General features: G+C 51.1%; 6 protein-coding genes across 6 annotated transcripts; 2 read left to right on the top strand and 4 right to left on the bottom strand.

The window, feature by feature from the left end:
- Positions 1-5,317: 5,317 nt before the first annotated feature.
- On the bottom strand, positions 5,318-5,695 carry BDW47DRAFT_97106 (uncharacterized protein). Its single transcript, XM_024820354.1, has one exon. The coding sequence runs from the start codon at positions 5,558-5,560 to the stop codon at positions 5,396-5,398; it is 165 nt and encodes a 54-aa protein (XP_024676430.1). The 5' UTR covers positions 5,561-5,695; the 3' UTR covers positions 5,318-5,395.
- Positions 5,696-6,008: 313 nt separating this feature from the next.
- Positions 6,009-7,337, top strand: BDW47DRAFT_97105 (type 1 glutamine amidotransferase). Its single transcript, XM_024820353.1, has one exon. The coding sequence runs from the start codon at positions 6,333-6,335 to the stop codon at positions 7,182-7,184; it is 852 nt and encodes a 283-aa protein (XP_024676429.1). The 5' UTR covers positions 6,009-6,332; the 3' UTR covers positions 7,185-7,337.
- A 675-nt stretch (positions 7,338-8,012) lies between these two features.
- Positions 8,013-9,139, bottom strand: BDW47DRAFT_414 (haloacid dehalogenase, type II). The gene has a single exon (XM_024818963.1). The coding sequence runs from the start codon at positions 8,895-8,897 to the stop codon at positions 8,100-8,102; it is 798 nt and encodes a 265-aa protein (XP_024676428.1). The 5' UTR covers positions 8,898-9,139; the 3' UTR covers positions 8,013-8,099.
- Positions 9,140-11,236: 2,097 nt separating this feature from the next.
- Positions 11,237-11,736, bottom strand: BDW47DRAFT_97099 (uncharacterized protein). The gene has a single exon (XM_024820352.1). The coding sequence runs from the start codon at positions 11,529-11,531 to the stop codon at positions 11,340-11,342; it is 192 nt and encodes a 63-aa protein (XP_024676427.1). The 5' UTR covers positions 11,532-11,736; the 3' UTR covers positions 11,237-11,339.
- A 2,852-nt stretch (positions 11,737-14,588) lies between these two features.
- BDW47DRAFT_121528 (putative nuclear migration protein) lies at positions 14,589-18,498 on the top strand (the record flags this gene model as incomplete). The annotated part of the gene is made up of 2 exons (XM_024815643.1): positions 14,589-17,607; positions 17,663-18,498. 2 exons carry the CDS (start codon positions 14,589-14,591, stop codon positions 18,496-18,498), a joined length of 3,855 nt encoding a protein of 1,284 aa, XP_024676426.1.
- A 273-nt stretch (positions 18,499-18,771) lies between these two features.
- Positions 18,772-19,607, bottom strand: BDW47DRAFT_388 (cytochrome b5-like heme/steroid binding domain-containing protein). The gene is made up of 2 exons (XM_024818889.1): positions 19,250-19,607; positions 18,772-19,115 (listed from the first exon to the last, which is right to left on the bottom strand). The coding sequence occupies exons 1-2, from the start codon at positions 19,424-19,426 to the stop codon at positions 19,038-19,040; spliced, it is 255 nt and encodes an 84-aa protein (XP_024676425.1). The 5' UTR covers positions 19,427-19,607; the 3' UTR covers positions 18,772-19,037.
- Between the last annotated feature and the right edge of the window lie 4,721 nt (positions 19,608-24,328).

Raw genomic sequence — 24,328 nt, 5'->3', positions numbered from 1 at the left:
GACTTGCTGGACCCGCTTCAATGAGCCTGGACGGGATGTTTGTGCGTTCGGTCTTTCTTCCCAGTTGCCCCTTTTCTTTGGTTCCATTTGGTCATATTAATAACCCTCGGATTTTGACTCCTATGGTTGGTTGCTAGACACTGACAACTCGATTTTATGGAAGCTTTGGGAAACAAGGGAATGCATGATCAGGATGAACATGGAATAATGAATTTTGCTCATCCTAATGGCCACTCGCAATACGACATGATTGATGTCACCCGATGTCAATTGTCAACTGGCTTTCTCAAGTATTCCCCTTTCATAGTGGTCCACCCGGAAGGCCGGAGTTACGGAATTACCAGAAGTATACCTAGTATCTATTCTCTCAGAGTCGATTCCATGGTGGATTGGCTGGCTTTGTGCCAGGTCATCATAGCAGTATAAGCAATCAGTCCAGTCAAGAATAGCTACTAGGTAGCTAAGGTAGCTCCCCTCCCGTGCCACTCGATCCTGATGATCAGGGATCATGCTCCAACAGAGTGCTCTGTGCTCTTTACCACGAGAAAAATAAATAAAACACCATAGGGAGGGACGGTGATGATTTTCGAAGCATTAGGCACGGCTATACGGAGTAGCCCTTCGGAGTAACTATTGACTAGTAGATATGACAGATTTACTCGCACCCCTGCGGAGTAGCACGTTATGTTCATCCACGGGTCTAGAGTACAACGGTCCTTGGTTCGAGGCGAAGCGAGTCGTGCTCATTCGGTAGCGAACAGAAACTCCAGAAGCTCGGCTCCTCCTCTACACAGTAGTCGGCACCGTACATCTTACCATGTACAGAGTACGTACATACGTACACAAAGTATGATTCCTGGGCCACATTGAAGGATGTCTCTAGAATTTGACATATACCCCACTCAAAACTGAACACCGAATCATTACATCATCCTCAGGCTTCAGCCCTCAATGAGCTCCACTGTTTTGTCTGTCCAAAACTTCTAGTCTTCTACCCACTGGCGAGGAGTCGGGACTGGCGACTCCAAACGGGGAACGACATTGAACTTCCGCGACGTTTGGGGGCCATGCTAAAATGAGTCTTCCTGATCTTCGGGATACTTGACGCCGCCGGTGTGGTTAGTTCGATAATCTGATCCTGATCAACTCCATGTATCCCTTGGGGTCGGAGTCTGTGCTAGTTTGAGACATTGATGATGTAATACCATGTGGCAGTAGACCCTTGCTTCCTTGCGTGTTGATCGATTGTGATGGGTGTAGCAAGCACGGTATGCGTGGAGCCAAGGCTCTCTGCTCGGATCTTCTACTTTGGTGCCATCACTATCCCATCTTGGATCCTGAGAGAAAACCAATGTCACATGTCAAACGTTCTGTACCTAGTTCCCTACCTACGGTACTAACCTTTATGACAGCTTACGATCATCACCAATCGCCCGGATGGTGGGGAGGTCTTTTCGGCCCCTTTCTACATACTCCAACGGAGACTAGGGAAGTAGGCAGGTACTTTTTCCCTCCCTTCCCCTTCGTCCCTTCGTCTTCTCCCCTCGTCTCGTTTCCCTTCTCCCCATCACCAAAGAAGAAAGATCTGTAACAACCTAGAGAGAATCTGACAGGGGAGACTATTTCCCCGACCCTTGTCTTTGTCTAATCAATTCCTAATCAAGAACTGTCTGTCCCCTGGCGTGCGGACCGAGCCCTCCCCCAAGTCTCGATGCATGCGGCCGTCTGGTCGGGACAGATGCCGGGCCGGTCCATGGCGGGTACGGAGGTTCCACGGGAGCTAACGAGGATATACCAGTACTGCCTGCCAGTACCCAGAGGAGGTACTATATAAGAGCATCGTTGATTTAGGCCCTTCGGTCCGATTTCGGCTCATTGAGTTACTGGCAGTTTCTACTCCGTGCCTAGCGATCTATTAGGTATGGATATGCCCTATCCCTACAGCATATTCTCGGAGTGACTACCCTAGTATGCCATGATCTTCCAATTGCTAATGGAAATGGGACAACCATTGGGTCAGCTATGAGTATTCCTCATCATGTCTTCGACCTTTTAATCCCTGTCGCCCTATCCATTGGTGCTGTGTGTGGTCGCAGGGGGGTCCATCCTCCGCCCAAGTACAGCTTACATACCCTCTAGCCCTCTAGTCAATTACTACCTATGTATCTTTCTGTCCCCACTTTTCATATTGTCATGGTTATTATTTTATGCCTTTAATCCCACGTGTCGGACGGTCCGAAGCCTAGGCTAAGTCGGCTACCGGACCGACTAATAACGCACGGTGACTGAAATTTTCATCTATTTATTTACTCTTTAAGTAATATTTTCTCCTACTTCTTTCTCGTTTCTATTGATATCATTCATCAAATCAGCAGGAAGGTGGCTCACTAGCTCGCTCTAGTGACCCGAATACCACACTGTGGATTTTATATTAACATTGTCCCATCACAATCAAACCGAGTCTCATGCAACCTTCCGGAGGAGTCGACGGAATTAGATACCATGCCGCTCGATGTTTTCTTCTTCTTCCTTTAGAAGCCTTGTTAGGCTGTTTCAACTCTTCACCTAGTACCTTCCCTTCTCTTGTTTTTTTTTCTTTCATTTCTCCCTTCCTCTTCATTCCTTTTACTTTGTAACCCCTTTTCTATCTACGGCTCGTATACATGATACCAGCAGGTACAGTAGAGTTTGTAGGATAGAGTAACGTAGCAAGCATATACGACACCAACACCCACCCGCATTGCATATCTCGCCCGCTTGTGCATAATCCCGGCACATCTCCCATCTTGCATGACATAGCATAGCATGCATGGCATGCCACGCCCGAGGCTTAATGTCTCAAGCGTAGTACGCACTTACCGAAGACCAAAAAAGAATGAAAGAAAAAAAAATTCGAATAGCGAGAAAAATAACCCTGTTATGAATATGACAAGCAGACAGGGGAAATGTCCTCCGCGGATCCACCCACTAACTGACTATCGGTACGCCCTTCAACTTCAGGTCTAGGACTAGTTAGGGGGGTTCTACTCCGTTCCCCGTCGGGAAATTGCGGATCACCTACTAACTTTGCCCCTTCTTAGTTTTTTTCGGGTTGGAGGATTGTAGAGGAGTTACTCTACTTTACTTAGCTACTTCCGTGAGGAAGGATCGTAAGGTAGGTAAGGGAGACAGACTGGGTTTGCTTAGACTAGTGCGCTGTTGAAGCTCTCTTGCAAACTAGATTGGATGTAGGGCTTGGAGTGAGTGACCATGCTGGGACTTACTTAATATACCCTATTTTGATCTTCCTCTGTCCTTCTAGTAAGAGACCCCGACCCCTTAGTAGTTTGACTTATGTGGATCTGCATAGAAACCCAACCTCGTACCTGGAGAGGAAAGAAACAAGTGCAAGCATTCAACAGCATGCTGAGGTGAGGCGGCCTGTTGTATAATTTTGTCTCAGATGCTGAACATCATCATGAGTACCATGCTGCAACATATGTAATTATGAATTGCATCAATGATTGATTCCTGCGTATTCTCCCGGGCGATCTTGCGGCGTTTATTTTTGCAAGATATCAAAGATACACACAGACTCTGATGCAACACACTCTTGACAAGGCGATGAACCAAAACACTGCGGTTTGTAAGCAAAATACAATACTGAGGCTAAGTACCATAGACTTTACCTTCTTCTCCCGTTTCCCCCGGCAAGGTACACAAGCAAGCCAATTTCCAGCGCTTCTGCACCTTTTCGGCCCTGTGGGGGGACGATATAGATCCCAGAGCCTGCGGGGAGCAACGGTGCAGTGGGGCTTGAGTATTTCTGGACATATGTACTCAAAAGATGCTGACAATCCTTTAGAGGTAAGGCTTCGTGAAATTAAAATAGTCCATATTGAATCCGGGGTGCTCGATCTTTCATGATCAGATTATATCTTACAATTTTCTCTTTTATCCGCTTCTGTTCGCTCGTGTCAGGATCAAGGTCGGACACAGTACTCCGTACCAAGGAGCCTATTCCATATAAACTAGGTAAGTATTCAACTATCCCATTGACGTCGGCAGCTGGCAAACCGCCCGTTTGATGCTGTTGGATTCACAACAATACACGACAAGATTGATGTCTTCCGCAATGTAGTATGAAAACCCAAGCTCCATACAATAGAACAGCGGCCTTCCTCTTTGTAAATAAGAGACGCAATTCTGATCTTTCGGTGCTGCTGAAGCCGGATGTCGATAGAGTATACATAGGCAGCAGGTCTGCTTCACACTTCGCTTCCCACGGCCGGTTTTCGGAGGCCGTGGACATCTTACTGAAGGCGGGTGCGTCCACCTACAGTAAAGATGATCACGGTTCTACGCCGAGGGACTACGAACGATTTAGTGAGGACTATGAGGTATTGTACTTCGACGATGTATACAATTGTGTTTCAATACAACTGTGCCAGACATCGCATATAAGTCCGTTTCAATGTTCTTCCAAATGCCTCTCTGGCCAACACTTCAAGGATATGATCACATAAAGTAAAGAAGTGGCCATGTTGCCCGGGACAAAAGCCTTGCAAGGAGTCTCATGTGTTGCTCTGTAGTCAAGCCATCTGCTATGGATCTTCAGCACTTGGGTTTTGGTTCCCACATCAAACGGCATGTCGATGTCACTGTTTTAGCTGCGCACATAGAGGATTCTGACTGCCCTGGTGCACTCCATTAGCGCAAAACAAAATAAGCTTCCAGGCCTCGCTGTATGTTTCTCGCAAATAGTCTCAATGGGGCCTCGCAGACGTCCGCATTCCGAAATCTATCTGCTAATTGATCAAGCTTTTCGTTTCGAGCATATGCCAGAGAGTGTCTGGTAAACAGACTGGCTCTCTTCGGAGGCTTTGTTTGATGATTTCTACGCTCTGTAGGGTATCAGTTTTCAATGAGCACTTCCAATTCAGACCTACCTGGAGACCAAGTTTCTCACTGTAGTAGAACTCTCTACCATCGACCTCTTTTTAGAAGACTTTTCCAGATCAACGATCTTGTAGGATCTCTAAGCAGATACTTTGCGAGCCTAACGCCGGGTACGCGAGGGAAGTGTCGGAGAAAATTCACGTAAATGGGAAGCAGGACGGTCTTTTCTGTTCCACTTTAAGACTCCCAGACCCGTCTCACGAGATCTGACTCTTCCAAATCATCCGTTCATCGCTGTCTATCGCGATTTACTCTGTCTTTGGAGAAGTTATAGCCCAATTTGAATGGTATTGAGTCCAAAGTAGTCGATGGATGTAGTAAAGGTTTCAAGAATTGCATCTTTCCTGCCTTGAATAAGAACAAGGACAACCAATTATTGACCACCTGCATAACTGTATAAACCATCAAATTTTATCACCCAAGTGGATTTTTGGTAGCACGTAGAAATTAGACTACACTACGTTGAAATGTGCATCTGGTAGTGAGCAAAAGAGAAGAATAGATACATGGGAAGACCAGCGGCGCGCATGAAACAACCGGACTGTCTCTTCCTGTGATCCCATCCAATATGCGATCTCATCCGCAGAAAGACAATTACAACGGGGTTCTCAAGAATCTGCATATCACCTCATGTGACGGAGGGGTTAACATATTGTCAACTCAGGTACCTGGGCGGGTGGATAAAGTGGATGGGAGCTATATGGTCCAATCACTTAGTAGATGAAGTCTGATTCTCTGTATAACAAGTGAAAGTGGCCTAAAATTTAGTAGAACAGCCAAGCAACATATACAGTAATGTGTGTGCAAATCACCGAGTTTTTGGGTCGTATGTAGACTCTTATGACGTCGAATAGACCTGACTCGAGGTGTTGAGATGGAATGGAAACGAATGACATCATGCAGCGAGGCATATGATTGGTTTTCCCCTGTCTATCCTGACATAATCAACTACCAGGTACACGTGATGTTCCTGAATCCCCTGATCTATCAATTCTTGTTAAATCTTCCGGTCTTGATAGTATAAAAATTAAATTATAGCCTCGACTGCCTTGATATATAGTATCTATTCTTCTTCTTAATCCTACCCACATTGCCCACCGCACGTCCAGGTGCATTTGCAATAAGCTGAGAGACATGGACTTGTTCATTAGCCAACCGATCTCATTTCCGCCCGTTTTACGATTTACGAAAGCGCGAAAATGATGACGTCATTCATCCCATGCCTTGATGGGTTCCATGATTCACTTGGCATCTGCAGGTAAAGCTGCAGCCTAGAAAGATACCGTGCGCTATGTCGCATTCCTTTTAAGTCGCCCAATTTCTTTCTCCTCTGGCACAACCAAGTTGCTGGATTTTCGGTTACCACCATATCAGCAGGCAAGTATCTACACAGCATGGATCAGACCTACAAACCCACGCCATCGGCGCCCATCATACGCCTGATGGTCCTCGAGACCGACAAGCCTCACCCAGACACATACTCGGAGCGCGGCTCCTTTGGCCGCATTATCCACTCGCACTTTGCCAAAGCTGGACGCGCCCATCGTCCGCCTCTGGGCGTGGAGACGGACCAAGTTTTCGTCGTGTCCGAACAAGGCGGCCGCGTCCCAACCGTGCAGGAATTCGACGGCTTTGACGGCCTGCTCATCACGGGCAGCATGTACGATGCGCACGGGAACAACCAATGGATCCTGGACCTGCTGGAGCTCCTCAGGGCTCTCTGGATCAAACGCCCGGAGTTCCACTTCGTGGGCGTCTGCTTCGGCCACCAGCTCCTCGCCCGCCTCCTCGGCGGCTCCGTTGGGCCCACTCCCTCGCAAGACTGGGAACTGGGTCACTGCCGCATCATGCTCACGCCCGTCGGCCGCCGTCTCTTCGGCACGCGCGAGGACCACGTCCACTTGCACCAGATGCACCAGGACCAGGTTCTCACGCTGCCCACTTCTGCGTCTGCAGGGCACGAGCTGCTCACCGCGGACACCGAGGTACTGTGCTGGGGGCGCAGCGAGCATACGCCTGTTCAGGGGTTGTACATCCCGGACCGGCTGTTTACGACTCAAGCGCATTTGGCGTTTGACGAGGACATGGTGAAACGACAGATCCAGATGAGGGTGGATCGCGGCGGGATTAAGGATCTTGAGCATGCGGGTCAGGCGGCCGAGACGGCACATCTGGAGCATGATGGCGTTGAAGTTGCCAAAGCGATACTGCGGTTGTTTATGGACGACAAGGATGAACCATCTTAGGTTTAAGGGGATGGGTTGGCAGTGTCTATGGCTGTATATATGAACAAGAAAGCGGAAATTGTGAGGCACAGGTAACAGCATGGAACTTATGAGTATCATGCACCATGGTCCCATGGAAGCAAGTAAATGCAAAAGAGAATAATTTCTATAAAAAAAAAGTCTATGCTTTGTCTCTGATTGAGTTTGATTTCTTCAGCAGGGGCTCATCCGAGTGTTGCGAGGATATGCGGAAAGTTCTTAACATCTTTGTGCGCCGTGGTGAGATCAGCCTTCAGTAAAAAGTTACGGCGACTAAGTGGTCATATCTGCAGTAGTGCTGGTCGACAATTGCCTCCAGGAGCGGTCGGAAGCTTTCAGTGGCTGAATAGTTGCTAGACGAAGAGGCAGATGCTGACATCTTGATCCTTGTAAGTTAAAATACTAAGGTTGCTGGTCAGTTGTGTACCTTACCAAGGTACTGTTCAATAATTTGGTGCAGTAGCTGGGATAAATCAAGGTGGTAGATTGAGATGAGGAAGATGAGATTGAGATTGACAGTGTGGTTCAGAATGAAGAAGTAAGAAGTAGCTAGTTGGTTGAAATTAGGGAAGGGGGAAGCGAGAGGTAGTGGGCTTGAATCAAGAGAGTAAGAGGAGTTGGAAAGGCAACAAGGCGGGCTGGTAATGCCGTGATCCCATCACAGTCACAATGACACATTTGTGACGTGAATGATAAGGGAATAGTGACAGAAGTCAGAGTGGCTAAGGTATTTTGTACGCAGTTCTGTCAATCTCTCTCTTTCTCTTTTAGGGAAGAAGAAGTACATGAAAATAATCCAGTGATAGGAGCGTTAAACATCGCCATGTGAAGATGATATGAGTCTATCAAGTATAATAACAATCAACCTCCCCATGTTCGCAGTCACCAATCACCAATTTATACTTCACCCGTCACAGAAATTCCCAACCGCTTTGCAACTTCCACGAACCCAGCAGATTCTTCATCTATCCACAAATCCACATACCCCTCCCGCCGAGCCTGCTCCGGATCCAGATTCTCCTCCTGAGGTCGCTCCACATAAATTGTCTGGAACCCCAAGGCCTTTGCGGCCTTCAAATCACTCAGATGCGCAGCCACCATCGCACACTGGTTGGGCTGCATTCCAAACCGGCCCGCCGCTCCCAGATACACTTTAGGCGAGGGCTTGTACGCCCCGAAGTGCTCCGCGCTGGCGATATCGGTGAATGGCAGAGAGGCGTGTTTCACCAGATCCTCCAGCAGTGACACATTGCCGTTGGACAGCGTGCAGGTCTTGAACTTGCTGCTGAGCATAGCCAGACCCTGCACGGTGTCCGCCCACGGATCTAGCCGGTGCCAGCTGAGCGCTAACTCCCGCTTTTCGCCGTCTGTGAAGACTCCGTCCAGCTTGCGGCGTTGGAGGATGTCGCACAGGGACTCGTAGTGGTGCTGGTCGACGAGCATGAAACCTGACGACGGGTCGAAGTTGTGCGTGAAGTGGTTGTAGGACTCGCGCCATTCTTCGGCGATGGCTAACCAGTCTTGATAGGTCAGTGCTGATGCCCGCTCGTGCTCGTCTGGTGAAAGTGACTCGCGGGACTCATTCAGCGCTTTTGTGGCTGCTCCTTGGAGACTTCGCGTGACGGCGTCTCTCCAGGATAGGGTTGTCCCGAATACGTCGAAGAGGAGCACTTGGAGGGGCGGATTGTTCGACATGGTAGGTTCTAATCCTCGTGGCTAATGGACAGTTCCTGCATAGCTATCGTTATTATAATGACTTCATGTTGGTCCAGGAAGGGCAGTACTCACTCAACTCAGGGTTAGATCTGAGGAAATTTAGTGAGCGTACAGCTAGAAACCAAAAATGTCACGAAATGTTGAATCCGACACGGTTTATCTGATCATGTACCAGAAGATCGACGACAGTCCTCTCATTAAGCATCTGTCTCCAACATCACTGGAATATATACCCCTCATCAGCCGCTAATTATTAGTCAGAGAGGGGTTCCAAAGCTCGTGATCGTGATAGATTCGAACGAAAGGGAAGTGATAAGCAGGAACACCTACTGTTTCAACTTCGTCCAGACTGAGTGACTCATATCAATCAAGTTGGTCTGGACCGGGAAATCCCGAATCTCACCCGGTCAGCGATCTTGTCTTCAAGCTAGACTCTGTATATCGGCTAAGCCTTGTCATAGCATCAGATGGGTAAACTATAAGGGAACTCTCCTTTGTGTACCCTCACCGTGCGGCTGTCTTCGTCGTTGTTCATGATCTCATTTCCCTTGCTCTGCGTGTCGACGTGAGTAAGGGATTTTGCTTGATATTGGACAAGCAATTTATCTTGTGGCATATCGGTTCGTGATTCATACATCATGTTCAATGGCCAAACACCAAACCACTGGTTCCATGCGTGCTATCGACCACTATAATATTTCAATTACTAGCTAAGTCAAGTTTCAAAGAATCCTATAATTGTATCCTCAACCTGTACTGAAGAAGCGCAGGTGGCGATTTGTTTATTATTGCACATGAATCTAATTGTAGCTAGACTTGATTTTCTGCAATGATCATGCAGAGAAACAGCCACCCGCCGTAAGCCTCTCAATATGAACTTTATCCTGCAGTGCAACTAACATAGGTATACTCCACAGCATTTTGTTTTTGGAACATGCATTGGGGTGCAAGCTATAGATGGCGGAGCAGAAGCTAGTCCCTACTGATGCAGAATTGGACTTCTGACGCCGCAAGCCCGGCAGATGCTTCGGGTGACTCCTGCACAGATGTGCCCATTGAGGATATCTGCAACCCAAAAGATGGTTGAACTCTGGTGGCTACTAATCTTCGGATGTGCATAGTTGAGCATACTCTCTATTCTGGGGAAACCAGATCCCCGTGAGTGTAAAGATTGAAGGACGCATTCCGGATCTGAATTCTAATTATACACGTATAGTTACCAGGACATCGTCGGCAGTCCACTCGCAATACCTTCCGCTCATATCCTGCTCTGGGTAGAGTAGTGTGGGTGACATATGGGATTATAATCCCACCGGGGAGGTTGGAAATGTGGATACATCGATGCCCCCATCAAATTGGATGAGTTGTTGGTCGTTTTATCTCTTGATATGCTTTTCTCTTGTGGAAGACGACATAATCATTTGAGATCTGAGTAGACATGATACTTAACTATAAAGCACTTTGTCGATTCGACGCAGAGATACATAAAGCAGAAGACAAGCTGGAAGTTGTCGAAGGCGTGCTCATGAGCGACGCCGACATGGTGTGTTTTCTGTACACTTCAAAGCTTGACGGCAGAGGAGGATGATATTTTTTGGAGACTGGATTTCCTCGCAGCGTAACCTTGTCAACCCAGTACCTGAAATGTATCCAGCATACCCCTTGAAAGTAGCCATGCTAGACAAACATTTTTAGTCTTCCACATGGCAAACGGAGGTTTTCTGCAGTAAACCGATCCAACTCGAGATAGGCTGTAATCAAACTTCCACTGGACATCCGCATTTCCAAAACACGCCACTGATGTTGAGGCTTGAATTTCATGTGCAGTCTCGGCTTATCCCAAATCTCGATGGGAAAGTAGCAAGCACCGAGGCGTAGATAAACCAAATGGATGTGTATAGCCAGCGCTGCCGGGTCATGCAGGAATGGGCACCCTGGTCGATGAACGTTTACTGGCAGCAACGGTCTGACATCTTGTCGGAAGATGACAGCTGCTTTAATCTTATGACCTCCTGGTCTGTCTTGAGTTGTTTTTCCATGGAGTGGTGTTGAGTGGTCCCTAACTCTAGGCTTCATAGGTATAGACATGTTTCACTCCATGGTAATTACTCTTTGAATTGTCCCAAGTGTTGCTACAAGGCACAGAAAATAGTCAGTAGGTTTGGATTTCTTTTAATGGAACTTTTCAGGAAATTACTCCATCAGAACCTGTTTGATTTCCTATCAATGAGAAGCTTGATCTGAGTAGATATAGATATATAGTGTAGATTTTCACAAGCTACTCAGTCAAGAAAAATAATAGCTGGAAAATAGCCACGCGCAGCTTATGCCCTTTTGGCCATATAATCCATCGAGTACTTCCTTATCAAGCGACGATAAAAATAGGAGTCGGCAGGCCCGTGTGATGATCCTTTCGATCCATCACATCACATCACAGCACCCTGCATGCTTCCGTGGTCGCCTGGCCGTTAGCTGCCCTCCTAAGTGACCCCCAAGCCACTCTGCGGTTCCATTGGCAATAATGACAGCTGCAGTCCCGCTGATCCGTAAACGGTGCGGCCCCGGCTCTGCCACTAGTTTCGTATGCACCATTTTCTGTGGAGAGACAGTCATCACTGGTCTTGGTGATAGAAACTCGTCCGTTTATGGGGAAGTTCGACACTTCCGTGACAGAGCATCGTGACCTGTCAAGTGACCGCGACAAAGTGGACTCTTTTACTGCGCCGCCGTTGTCACATCGGTTGCCTTTTCTTTGCCTCTTCTCCTTTCGGCTTCCCTTTTCTTTTTCGTTCCTCGGTTTCGCTTTTCTCGATTGAGAATGGCTATCTCGGGAGATGGCGATACCACCGTAGAGTGGCAGTGTTGTCGTATATCCAATATCCCATTGAGGATTGGCAAAGTACGAAGCATTTCTATCGTAGCCAAGACACACACCCGGGGAAATGGCTTCCAATCTCATTCACCCGCCACCGCCACCGCCTTCTGGCTCTGCTCATGCAGCATGCAGCAACCTATCCTTGCCTTCCCACACACTCGGGTTTCCTCGACTGTACGATCTCAATGGCAATTTCGTCCACCGCAGAACTGGGCTATAGTCATATTATAGGGGACGATTATTTGGTAAAGCGACCGCTCGAAAATAAATTAACGATACTTTCTACGATTTCATCGAGACACTCCCAAGAAGCAAAACCAAGTCAACAATGGGTCACGGTCAGACTCAGTACCTGACGGAGGACTCGTTAGTGGGAATAATGAGTGGATCCAGCGGTCTTAACTTTCGGGGCGGAAACTGAATTCGGCCATCCACTATCCAGTCATCAAATCCAAGGATCGCGCTCGGGTCCTCCCTTTGTTTACGTCTTGCCGAAAAGAGTGTTGAGACCTCGTGTATGTCGTCCCTGACGGCTGGGTCCTTGTCGGCAAACGCATCCGGTCGAATCGAAATGATTCCTGGTCACTGAATCGAGGATTTTTCTCCTAGTCGACGGCAATGCCGAGATCGACCATCTGAGCCATGAGTCAGGGAGGCCTCGTTTGCGCTGACTTGTATTGCCCAAATCACGCACTATCAGCTCGTCGCGAGTCCACGACAAGTGCGCCTCGGATTCGGACGAGTCGCATCTTTCTGACTGTAGAGACAAGTGGAGATCGAAGTCGACGGAAGACCAGACCGAGCTCCGGAGCGCTGCCTATTAAGATTTCCAGCGGGTTGACATGGTCGGTGATCGTTGGATTTGGACTATCCTTTTCTCCGGTTTAGTATTACTATGACTATTCCGATTATGATTTGTTATTGATCTGGTGTCCCTATTTGAAACACGGACCAGGGGCTCTCAAAGACCTTGGAAATTAAGTCTTGACGATCGCACTCCAGAGCCACAGCTCGACCCTGGATGATCGTATGACTATAATATAGGGAATTAATCTTATCTCAGTGAAAGTGGATGAGGGAACAGACCGGATGGACAGGGGTCAGGAAGAGAGATGCTCCTGGACTCCTGAGCCGATGCAAGACATCTGTGCATATTCATTTGACTGATTTGAATTCTTGAAGCCGATATTGCGCTTCATGCTTGTGACACATTCATTATTGGTTAATTCTCCGGAGATTCCAATCATCCATGCATTTGATCATGGTGGGTCTGGTCTTTTTGAGCTTGAGCTTGAGCTCCCCCTTTAGTACTGACTGAGAGCCACTCCAGGTACTTTTGCGCGGATCTCCCAATCATCGCAACCTTTTGACTTCCTTTGCCCTTCTCTCTTTGTCCCCCTTTTTCTTCAATTTCTTTTTTCTTTCTCTCTCCCATCCCGGTCCAACCCAGCCGATCAATTCCGTGTTTCAGCTGTCTCTCTTTCATCCATTCCCGGCGCATTGTCAGTTCCCGGTTTGATTGTGGCTTTGGGTTTTGATACTGCGTCCCCATTGCCCTTAATTTGTGCCTTCAATGCCGTCTGGATTCCAATGTTTCATTTCATTTTAATAATGTTTAATCTAAATTTCTCTCTAGTACCTTTCTTGGTTTATTTTTGACTTCCTGTAATTATTTCTACTTTCTTTTTCTTTTTGCCCCCTCAATCCTCCGGTGTAATTGCTACTATTGGTCCACTAGCTGTCGTTGCTCACGATGATTTCCCCCCCTCTCAATAATCCCAGAGCCACTCGTCATCCAGACCACCGCACCCACTTCGGATCGTCTGGTCTGATTCGCGTATCCCTTCCCGCGTCATGCTGTTAATCGGACCTTTTCTATCCAGACTGAGGTCTGTGGCAGCTGGTGTGGACCACTGAGATGGCTCCTCCTCACTAATCGGGTGCATGTGTCCTTCCTCCCCCCACCCCCTACTTTGCTCTCCACATCCCCCCCCCTAACGAACACCCCCTGGATGGGCTAACGTGTTAGTGCAGAAGCCATGGCTGGTCTTCCTCACGCCGGCCCCATGCCGCAAGGCTAGTTAGTAGTTCGTGATCGGTCATGATCCAACGGTCTTCTCTCCCATCTCGTCGTCCTCTTTTCCCTCCTCCGCGGCCTGGTCATTTGTCTAGACTCGATGTCCCATTGAACTAGTCTCGGAGAGCAGCGTCAATGTCAATCGCTCCGTTTCGCGGATCTCGACCGCGTCGTTAATCGCTAGTCCTTACTGCTGGCAGGTGGAACTTCCGACCTCGATTTCCCCATTTCTGCTTGCCACCCCCCGCTTCGTGAACTCGCCTCCTCACGGATTGTCATCTCGCAACGCGTCCGGGCGCTTCTTTCTTTGCATCTCCGCTCTCTGCCTGGAAAAAAAAAAAAAAAACAAAACAAAACACCACCTACTTCATGTCAGTCGTCACTGTGGCGTGCCCAACCCGTCTCAGCATTTTCCTCTTTCTCCGTCCCGCACCCCGCAAGTTATCCTCCGCGTCCTGACGTGACTGATTGCTTCCTCGCAGAATACGTACTGCCGCGTCGAATCGGAACCTCAAAGCTGCTGGTCAGCGCCTTCGACAGGCTCATCAATCTATCAATTGGCCACCATCGGTGTCCCGCAAACCAATGGGTGCTGCGTATACAACGGCTTGACTGATAAGCCTGTCGGCATCCATTTCCTGCGACAACTTGGTCCGTTCGCTTGAAGGGCGACGATCTTGAATCATTGCGTGGCTTGGCCATTCGAATGAGCTCAATGATGGCCACAGACGCGGTTCCCCAGAGCCCTCCCACGAGGGCAATTCCTACACCCTCAACCACTCCCCCGACAGACCACCCCGCACAGACTCGAAGAGGCTCGTCTGCGGGTTACTCCTCCTCAAATTTCTCTCTTCGGACTGAGAACGCCTCCCCTGACCGCCCCAGTGACTACGAAGATATCATGGATGAGGACACGATATCGCCGCTGGATCCTCGGAGGTTCACACCCACACTGCATGCGTCGCTAGTCTCGGAGATCCTCGCCCTGCGACGGGACGTGGAAGGCAAAACTAAAGCTATTGATGTACTGGAACGATCCTTGGATGACTCGCGGATCGAGAATGACGACCTCAGCGATCGATTGGCCAAGAGCACCCGGGAGACCCGGTCGCTGAAGCATCAGCTTAACTTACTGGAGGGCGGATCGTCCTCCGCTCTCACGGAGCTGGCCAAGGAGCGTGATACGGCGCTCGATAACATTGGCGACGTTCGCAAAAAATTAGACCAGGCCCAGAAGAAGGCACGCGGTCGAGATGAAGAACTCGAGCGGTCCTTGAAGCTCTGGGACCGCGAGAGGGAGTCGTGGGAGACGGATCGCCGGGCCCTGGAGCGCAAAGTCCATGTTGTCGAAGGTCGTCTCAAGGTTGTCCTGAATGAAGTGGCGGCAGCACAAGCCGCTGGCTCGTTCCGCTCTACGGCTGCAACGAATGCAGACGAGGCCGCGTCGGCCAAGGAAGAGGCCCTTGGAAAGGACAGCGATTCCGCGAGTATCCTTTCCAGCAGTCAAGGTCCACGCCGGACTAGCGTCACCAGTGTGAGCTCCAACGAGGACGACTACCGGGACTTCCACAACGTCCGGTACTCTGTTGCCAGCCTGGCAAACATCCCGTCGGGCAAGTCGGATGGGATGAATCTCGCGGACGAATTGGCGTTTGACGAGGAAGACGAATTCGATCTAGCGGACGATGATATGGCCCCAGATTCCCCCGAGGCGCTCCCAGAAGAGCGTCCTGCGTCAGTCCACTCTCAAATATCCCAGACGATGGGAATGGGGGCCAAGGCACGGAGAATCCTCGGCCTCTCACTGGAAAGCGGAGTGGACGGTCAAGGAATCAAGGTGGACGGTGTCTCCGAGTTAGATACATCCGTGAAGGTCTCGACAAAGGCTGTGTATCAAGACACGGGTATCCAGTATTCCCCGCCGCCGTCTCCAATGTCACCAGAATTTGAATACCCGTTGTCCCAAAATGACAGGGATGTCTCGGGTCAGACGAAGGACAGCGGCACATCGACAGACTCAGCTGACATGGTGTCGACGTCGTGCCAGACCGTTGGCGATATCCCAACTCCTCCACGTACACCCAAGCTCGATGAATTACTTCCCCAACCTTCCGCTCCCAAGCGGGCGATCACGGTGTCTACGGCAGTCCAGACAGAGCAGGAACTTGCCGCAGAGCCGGAGAAACCCAGCCCCGCCCTGCAGGGTGCGGGTTCAGACAGTCTTCAAATTCCGATGATTGCAATCCACCCGCCTCATTCAGAGCCTCCTTCACCACGTGGAAGCGTGGTCCTCCCGCCACAAACCAAGAGTGTCTCCTGTCAGGCCAACTTTGGGCCCATGGTGAGTTATCAGACAGTGGGAATGCAGACGGAGCCTATTCGCATCGACCAGCGGCCTGTCAAGCTACCAGCAAGCTTGCTCCCCTCAGCCATACCGGACTTCCCACCGAGCAAGAACGATCGCGATCCGCCCATTCAGCCGTATCGGGCTCCTCCCCCGAGGACCAGACCTCCCAGCGATGTGCAGCCCCCGCCGCTGCCACCGAAAGCTCCGTCACGGAGTAAGCCGCCCGGCCGTGTGCAAGCCTACCCTGGCAACAACGACAACGGGCCCCTGTCCGAGGAATCCAAGACAGGGATGAGGCGACCGCTCCGATCGAGCAGTTTGTTCGCCGGATTTGAAGAGTCGAGCGATGAGGGTTCTCCCGAAAGCACGAGGGATATCTTTACCGACGACGCTTTCCTTAACCGGCCAACGGCCACTTATAAACTCAGACGAGGGAAATTGGTTTCCACCGAAGAACGTTCAACTCTAGACGACCCCGTCTTGCCCGAAGTGGTTGAAGATGAACATCTGCTCGATCCAGATTCTCAGCTCTTCCATGCCTCGGGTTCCAGTGTGAGGGATGTGGATGGTACCTCCCGACAACGTACCGGGACAGTGGCCTCGGGGGGTCGGCAACAGGACATTCGCAGAGCGGCCATGATCTCCAACGGGGCGTCTGCCCATCAGAAGATACGGGCCCGAAGTCCGAGTGAACCGACCTTTGACAGCGCCAGCGCCAGTGGTGCGTCGAACATTCCGCCTCCCTTCCCGGTTCCGATCCGATTGAGCTCCAGGAAATTCCCTGCTGAAGGAAGCGATGGTCGACAAAGTCCGACTCCTTCAAACCCCCGAAACTTCTCTGACCGCGGGCGAGCACCCGCTGCCCGCCGACCAATCCTGCGACGAGTGCGGTCTGCAGCTGCCATGTCCCAGACGGATCACACCGAACGACCGAGCAGCCGATCCTCCCCCGCCATGTCCGTCTCGTCACAAGCTCCTGAGAGTCCTCGATACCCACCTCTCCCGTACGACGATGTCACAGCGCACCAGGGCAAGTATGGGGGCCGTCGCCGGTCGGTCCGCCGTGCGGCGCCGCACACGTTGGCCCACGAACGAGAGGATTCGGCGGCGACGTCGGTCCAGCCAACCAGCGTGGTCGACGCGATAGCTCAGACCATGGTCGGAGAATGGATGTTCAAGTACGTCCGGCGACGCAGATCATTCGGCGTAGTCGGCGAGTCCAAGGACTCCTGGGAGGGTCGAAACGCGGACGAGGTGTCTGCGAGCATCACCAACAGCGGCGTGCGGCACAAACGATGGGTCTGGCTCGCTCCGTATGAGCGAGCCGTGATGTGGAGCAGCAAGCAACCAACAAGTGGGCCGGCGCTGCTCGGGAAAACTGGTAGAAAGTGTACGTTCCGCTTCATAATGTTGGTACGTGTACATGATCGCTAACGTCCTCGCAGTGATAATCCAGTCCGTTCTCGACGTCAAGGATGACAACCCGTTGCCCAAGGGGACCAACGCGCAAAATCAATTCAACCGATCCATCCTCATTCTGACACCACAACGCGCACTCAAATTCACGGCCATGAGCATCGAACGGCACTACGTGTGGCTGACAGCCCTCTCCTTCCTAAGCCACTCCACAATGGGCGTGCAAGACCTCGCGTCTCTACCCCCCGCCCCACAAGAGGAATTCTCGTCACCGGTGCCCGCCCCAGCCCTCCGCCGGAACCCAATCCGCGACTCCATCAAGATCGCCAAAGGCCGGCCTCGCCCGGGGCCCAAACCAAAGTTGTCCTTCAACCAGCCAGAGCCGGTCCCCGAGCTGCCCCTAGAGCTGGAAACCGCCGACTCAATAGACGGAGCAGCCGACCCGCCCACAGTGCCTCGCTTCTCGAACCACGCCCGCAAGCGCAGCAATCCCACCACGCGAATGCCCGTCCTCCGCAACTTCTCCAGCCAAGCCACAATGCCCTCGATCGCGTCCACGCGAGGCTCCTCAGAGGCACATACCCCGTCGCAGGGACCGGGTGTGAACAGCGGCCGGAGCAGCCTCAGCCACCGCACGTCAGAAGCCAGCACCGGCACAGGGAACTTCTTCGACGCGGTAGGCACCGTCCGCATGGAAGCCTTCATCGATCAGACGGAGTCGAACCGCAACCGCGTGCCCGGTCGACGCAAGCGCAAGACGTCGAGTCCGTGGAGCGCGGGGAGCCCGGCTCATCTGGACCTTGATATCCCGGCCCCTATTCCGGCCTTGACTACCGAGGATGATGATCTGTTCCGTGGGTTTTAATGTATATAGCTTACTTACAACACTCCTTCCCTTTTTTTTCACTTGTCTGTTTTTTTTTGTTTTTTTTTTTTGTTGTGAGATATCCCGGTTTACTTCTCACCGATCGCACTTATACCACAGGGAAGTACTATTTTATGCTTGGAGATATTTGTTTGGGTATTATGTTAGTTTTATATGGATAATCAGAATACATGAGTATAATAAATATATGGAACATCATTCCAGCGAGAAGTCCGAAGTAGAACAATATATAGATAGATAGATGAATAGATACTCAGATAGTATAGGGAATAACTTAAGTAGCATACAGATTTATCTAGCGATCCAAAAATAACAACACTATGCTTCTAGTCAAAAACACAACAGACAGACATCGGTTCGGAAGCCACACTATGCACATTCTCTAAGTCACGTCCTTCACATCGTCGTGTATCTCCCCCTTGTTCACGTGGTTTATCTTAGATCTTTCTTTCCTTTCCTTTCGAAAATAGGTATCTCCCAATCGACTCATAATAATAACAGATTATTATCGATATCCCTCACAGCTTCGCAGCATCCTTGACCTCGCCGATCTTAAGCTTGGGCGAGTACTTCTTCAGGACGGACTCGTTGTGGTACTATTCGTTATCGTCAGCTTTGTTCATCAAATATCTATTCGTTTATTCCTCAAATATCCCCCCCCTCCCCTCTTTGAAAAAACACCATACAAAATAAGAGTGAAGAAAAAAAGGAAAAGGGTAAAGAAAGATACCTTCCAAAACTGCTTCGAAGCATCCTTGCCAGCAACGCGCTTCAGGATCTTAGCGCCGCCAGGATGCTCATCCACGAAGTTGGTCACGTCGTAGACGTTGGAGTCAATGATGATGTAGAGGCCCTTGTCGGGGCTGTTGTGCGAGGAGACGTCTGCGGGGGTGAATGCTTTGGACATTTTGCTGGTTTGGTTTTGTATTTCTTTGTTTGTTGTCTTTGGGTTTGAGGTGGGAGATGGGTGGTAGGTAGTGGTATTTATTGAGGTATTCTAGTGGAAGAGGAGAGAGAAGGTTGGTCTAGATGTTGTTGCGGTCTCGAATGTGTTAGGTGTAAGGAAGCCTATGATGTCCCGACTCCACTTGATTGATGATATATCCGGGGTTCAATGGCTGGGAGAAGAGGGGGACAGCCGAGGTAATTCTCCTGCCGCGGTCAATTGAAATCAACGGGTTGTTATTGGTTTATGATTTCCCCACTACCAAGTGAACCGGATTGTTCATTGTATGGTACCTTGTGCCTAAGGCATCTACTATCTTAAGGACTACAAAACACCAAGTAGGGTAGACAATGGATATGATTACACTGTATAACTAGGTATGTGTTCAATCTCGACTCTTCTCCCCCGTCGCTCCCTGCCCCTTGATCTTTCTTTCCAATCCCAACGTCTCCAGATCCTTCTTCTTGTAATAATGCGGCGCCACCTCCACCAGCCACTCCGCCTGCAGCGGCATATTGTTCCGCATGTACTCCTTGCTCGTCAGCACCAGCTCGAAGTAGATCACCCACCGAGGGTTGACCTCGAACAGCGTGCTCGACGGGTGCAGGTACACCGTCTGCCCGTTCTTGACAGTCCGGTAGCTGTCGCCGCCGCGCTGCAGACGCGCTGCGTTCGGGAAGAAGCCCGCTGTGATCGCCTTCTGGATCGGCTGTATATTGGTCGCGCCGCAGGTGCTGATGGAGACTTCGACGCGGTCGCAGAGCTTTGCGAGCTGATCGCGCACGTCGCGCGCCCGTGTTAGGCTGCGCTGTTGTAGGAAGTTTTCTTTTGCCCAGACGAGGCTGAAGTCCGAGTCGACCCATTGGTTCCATACGTTGAGGAGCGTTAGGTGGTCGCCGCCGTCTTTGATGGTGAATCGGTTGCGGGCGCTGTCGGCGTGAATCTTCTTGTCTTTGGGTCGGAAGAATAGCGCGCTGCCTTCGCCTAGCATTGACACGATGGAGAGGACTTCCTCTACGCAGCCGTACTGATCGGCGGCTAGGATAGCCTTGGCTAGCATGGGCTCTGTCGGGAATTCGGCCATCTGGCGTCCGATCTTCGTCAGCTCGCCCTTGTCGTTCAGAGATCCCAGGGCGTAGAGCTGCTCCAGCGCTCGGATGATAGTCTCCGCGGGCGGGGGGTCCATGAAGTCGAATTCGAGAAGCTGGTCGATCCCGAGCGACTTCAGCATCAGGATGACGCTGCTGAGGTTTGTTCGCTGGATTTCCGGCGTAGTGCTCTCCTCCAACTCGTTGTGGTACGCCCACTTCGTGTACAGCCGGAAACACTTGCCGGGCCCAACTCGACCAGCTCGTCCGGCTCTTTGGTTGGCCGATGCTCGCGAGCAGGGCGTGACCACCAAGCTCTCCATCCCCGTCCGCGGGTTGAACACGTTCTCCTTGACGAAACCAGGATCGATCACGTAGACGATCCCGTCGATCGTCAGACTCGTCTCGGCGATGTTGGTGGCCAGCACAACTTTGCGCGCCTTCGGGGGCGTGGGCTCGAAGATCTTTGTCTGGAGCTCAGACGGCAGGTTGGCGTAGATCGGACAGACGATCAATTCCGGGATCTTATTCCCCAGTTTCCGCGCTGTCTCTTGCAGACTCTGCTCAGCCGCCTCAATCTCCTCTTGACCGGTCAAGAACACCAGCACATCACCAGGGCCCTGGGAGATGTGGATTTGAAAAACGGTGGTGATGGCGGCAGCCAGGTAGTTGGCCTCAGGCTGCGACGTATAGTGGATGTCCACGGGATATCGGCGTCCAGGGATATTGAAGATCGGCGCGTCGTTGAAATACTGCTGGAACTTCTGCGCGTCCATCGTCGCGGACGAGATCAACAGCTTAAGATCAGGGCGCGCTTTGGCGATATCCTTCAGAAGACCGCACGCGATGTCCGTAGGTACCGTCCGCTCGTGCGCCTCGTCGATCATCAGCGCGGAGTACTGGCCCAAGTCCGGCTCCGTCAGGAGCTCTCGTAGCAACATACCATCCGTCATGTATTTCAACACAGTCTTATCGCTCGTGTTGTCCTCGAAACGGATGGCATAGCCGACTTCGTTGCCCAATTTCACCCCCATCTCATCGGCCACACGAGACGCAACGCTCATAGCGGCGACTCGCCGGGGCTGCGTGCAGCCGATCTTCATCCCATCTTTGGTGTAGCCAGCCTCGTGGAGGTACTGGGGGAGTTGGGTCGTTTTCCCTGACCCGGTCTCTCCGACGATGATGAGCACCTGGTAGTTTTTCACTGCCTCGATGATCTGTTCCCGGAATTGGTAGATGGGGAGGCTCTTCCGGGTCTCCTCCATTGAGGCCGCTTTCTTCTCGGCAGCATCAAGCTGCGTCTGTAGGGCGCGCTGCTCCTGCGTCATCGGTTTCTGGGTGCCTTCCATCTTGGCGTCCATGACGAAGCTGATCTTCTGCGAATCGTCAAAGACATACTCGTAGTTCCCCTCATCCACAATCTCCGCGCGCTTGATTTGCGCCTTGGCCTTGGCCGTCTGCTCCAATTCCCATTCTTCGTGCTCCGTGACAAACCGCTCCTGGCCCTGGTCATCGCGGTCGACATACCGCTTGTAGAGAGCCTCCTCCTTCTTCTTCCGATCGATCTTCCCCTTCTCAGTGATGTAGTCATCCGGCATCATGTAGCCATCGCGATAGTCGTCGATTTTGAGTCGCTCCTCCGCAATCCGAAGTACTTCCCGATTCCGAGCGAACTCCTCCTTCTCCCTGCGACTGAGACTCGGGTTCTCGCGCATCTCAGCCGTCTCCTCCGCAACTTGCCGTCGCAGCAACGCCAGCCGCTCCGTTTCTCTCTTCTTGAGATACTCCTGGCGAGAGCGCATCCGAAGCTCCGGCATAACCTCCGCTCGGGCCGACGCATCATCCGCCAAAGCCCGTCGCCGTGCAGCCTCGCTGGTCCGCGTCCGGTCCTCGACTATCTTCTTCGACTTGCCGTCATCCTTGTTAGCCAGCCGCTTCGCGAACGCATCTCGCTCCTCCAAGTCCCGCTTCCGATCCCTCTCCTTCTTCGCCTCCGGATCGAGTTCCTCAGACGAATGAGACCGGGGCGAGGCCGACCCGTCCTCCAACCGTGTGCGCTTGGACGGCGATTCCTCGAAATCGCCCCCCTGCGCGTCCTCTTCTCCTTCATAGATCTCCTCATCCTCGCCAATCTCTTCGTCCCCCCACCGGTCCTCAAAGTCCTCGGCATCTCGCCGCCGCAATTTCTTCGATCGGTACCGGTCCCCACTTGCCTCCTCGCGACTGCGATCGCGCTTCCGGCTCTCCTCTTTGTCTCCGCGACTCCGACGACTACCGACATCATCCTTTTCCCGGCCACGGTCCTTGTCTCTCCGACGCCGCCGCTCTCTGTCAACCTCAACATTCGAGGGTCCCAACGACGAGCCAGCAGCATCATCCTCCATATCTAACAGCCTGTACTTCTTCTTCGCAGCCGCATTATCCGCCCCGCGCTCCTTCGGCGGCGCGCTGCCACTACTCGCACTCTTCGCCCCCTTCCCAACCCGCCGATACAGTTCATTGCAGAATTTGCCAGCCTCGTCGGAGCTGATTTCTAGGAACGGAACAAGCTGGTCTTGGAGGGCGCTGGCGGATGTCGCGGAGCTGGCGATTGCGAGCACGAAGTCGATGGCGGTGGAGTCTGACGCATTGGTTAGGCGGAGGAGGGAGTCGGATACAAAGGTGCGGTTGTCGTCCATTTTGGGGTTCGGTTTTTGGAAATGAGTTGATGTTGAAAGAGCGGGAGCACAGAAGAGATAGTCCGGTGTGTTCCTATTTAGTCTTGGTTGCTCGTGCGATGCCTGCGGTGGGCGGTCTTGACGGGCACCTGGATCTAGCACGTATTTGGCATTGCCGCAATTGTCCTTTCATTCAATTTCGGAGGTAATAGAGAGAGTAAGGAAATCCGTGTGGTTTGGGCGAATATTATGAGAGGAGGACCCTAGTGCAGAACAATCCGGCGGAGAGTTGATGGTAAAACAGTGAAGCGCAAGATGGTCCGCGTCGCCGCGGGAGGTTGAACTCCAATGCCAAGACATCGGCAAGTGGCAAGCATCGCTCCGCGAGGTACTCCATCGTACCCGTAACCTGCTCTTACCACGTATGTATATAACTATGAACGATAAAGCTTTATACAATCATGATGCTAGCATTCTAGAGTCGCACATTCAAGACTATCATAAATCACAAGCAGTACTTTGGTATCAAGCCCGCTTGATCACATTTCAGTGTTTTCGTGCTATAGAGACATGTTCTACAAACAAGACAGAATGGGTAAAAAGAAATTCAACAATCCATAAAGGTGGAGACATCACAGCTCAGAAAACAAAAAGTCGAGTGCATCAAATGTAGCCATCATCATTATCAACGCCGATGTCCATAGGTCACAAAAAGGCAAGGAGATATTCGAGTTACACTAACAAAGGAAAAGAAGCAAAGAGAAAGATACAGTTAGCAAACCGGAGCGCCTGCTACATCATTGTCATGGAGATCCTTGCGTAAAATCTCAAGAAAAACAATAAAAATGCACAAACACGGGCTCCCTGATTAAAAAAAAAAAAAAAAGGCCAAAGCCCCAAAGCTGCAAAAAGAAGATTCCAGTCATGCAGAAAAAGAGAAAAGGGAAATCGTGCATTTGCAACAGACAGCTGCGGCATCATCGCTAAGTCAACAGGACATCATCAACAAAGGAAATTCGAAAAGAGTGTGGTAACCCTCGTAGGATTGGCTTGGTCAAAGTTGTAAGACGCAAATCACCCTAGAGGGTGGTCGGTAGTAGAATGAGCAATAAAGACAA

This window comes from Aspergillus candidus (genome assembly GCF_002847045.1).
Source record: "Aspergillus candidus strain CBS 102.13 unplaced genomic scaffold BDW47scaffold_1, whole genome shotgun sequence".
Taxonomy (NCBI): domain Eukaryota; kingdom Fungi; phylum Ascomycota; class Eurotiomycetes; order Eurotiales; family Aspergillaceae; genus Aspergillus; species Aspergillus candidus.
The sequence above is the reverse complement of the archived record's forward strand: the minus strand, read 5'-3'. Positions and strand labels throughout refer to the sequence as shown.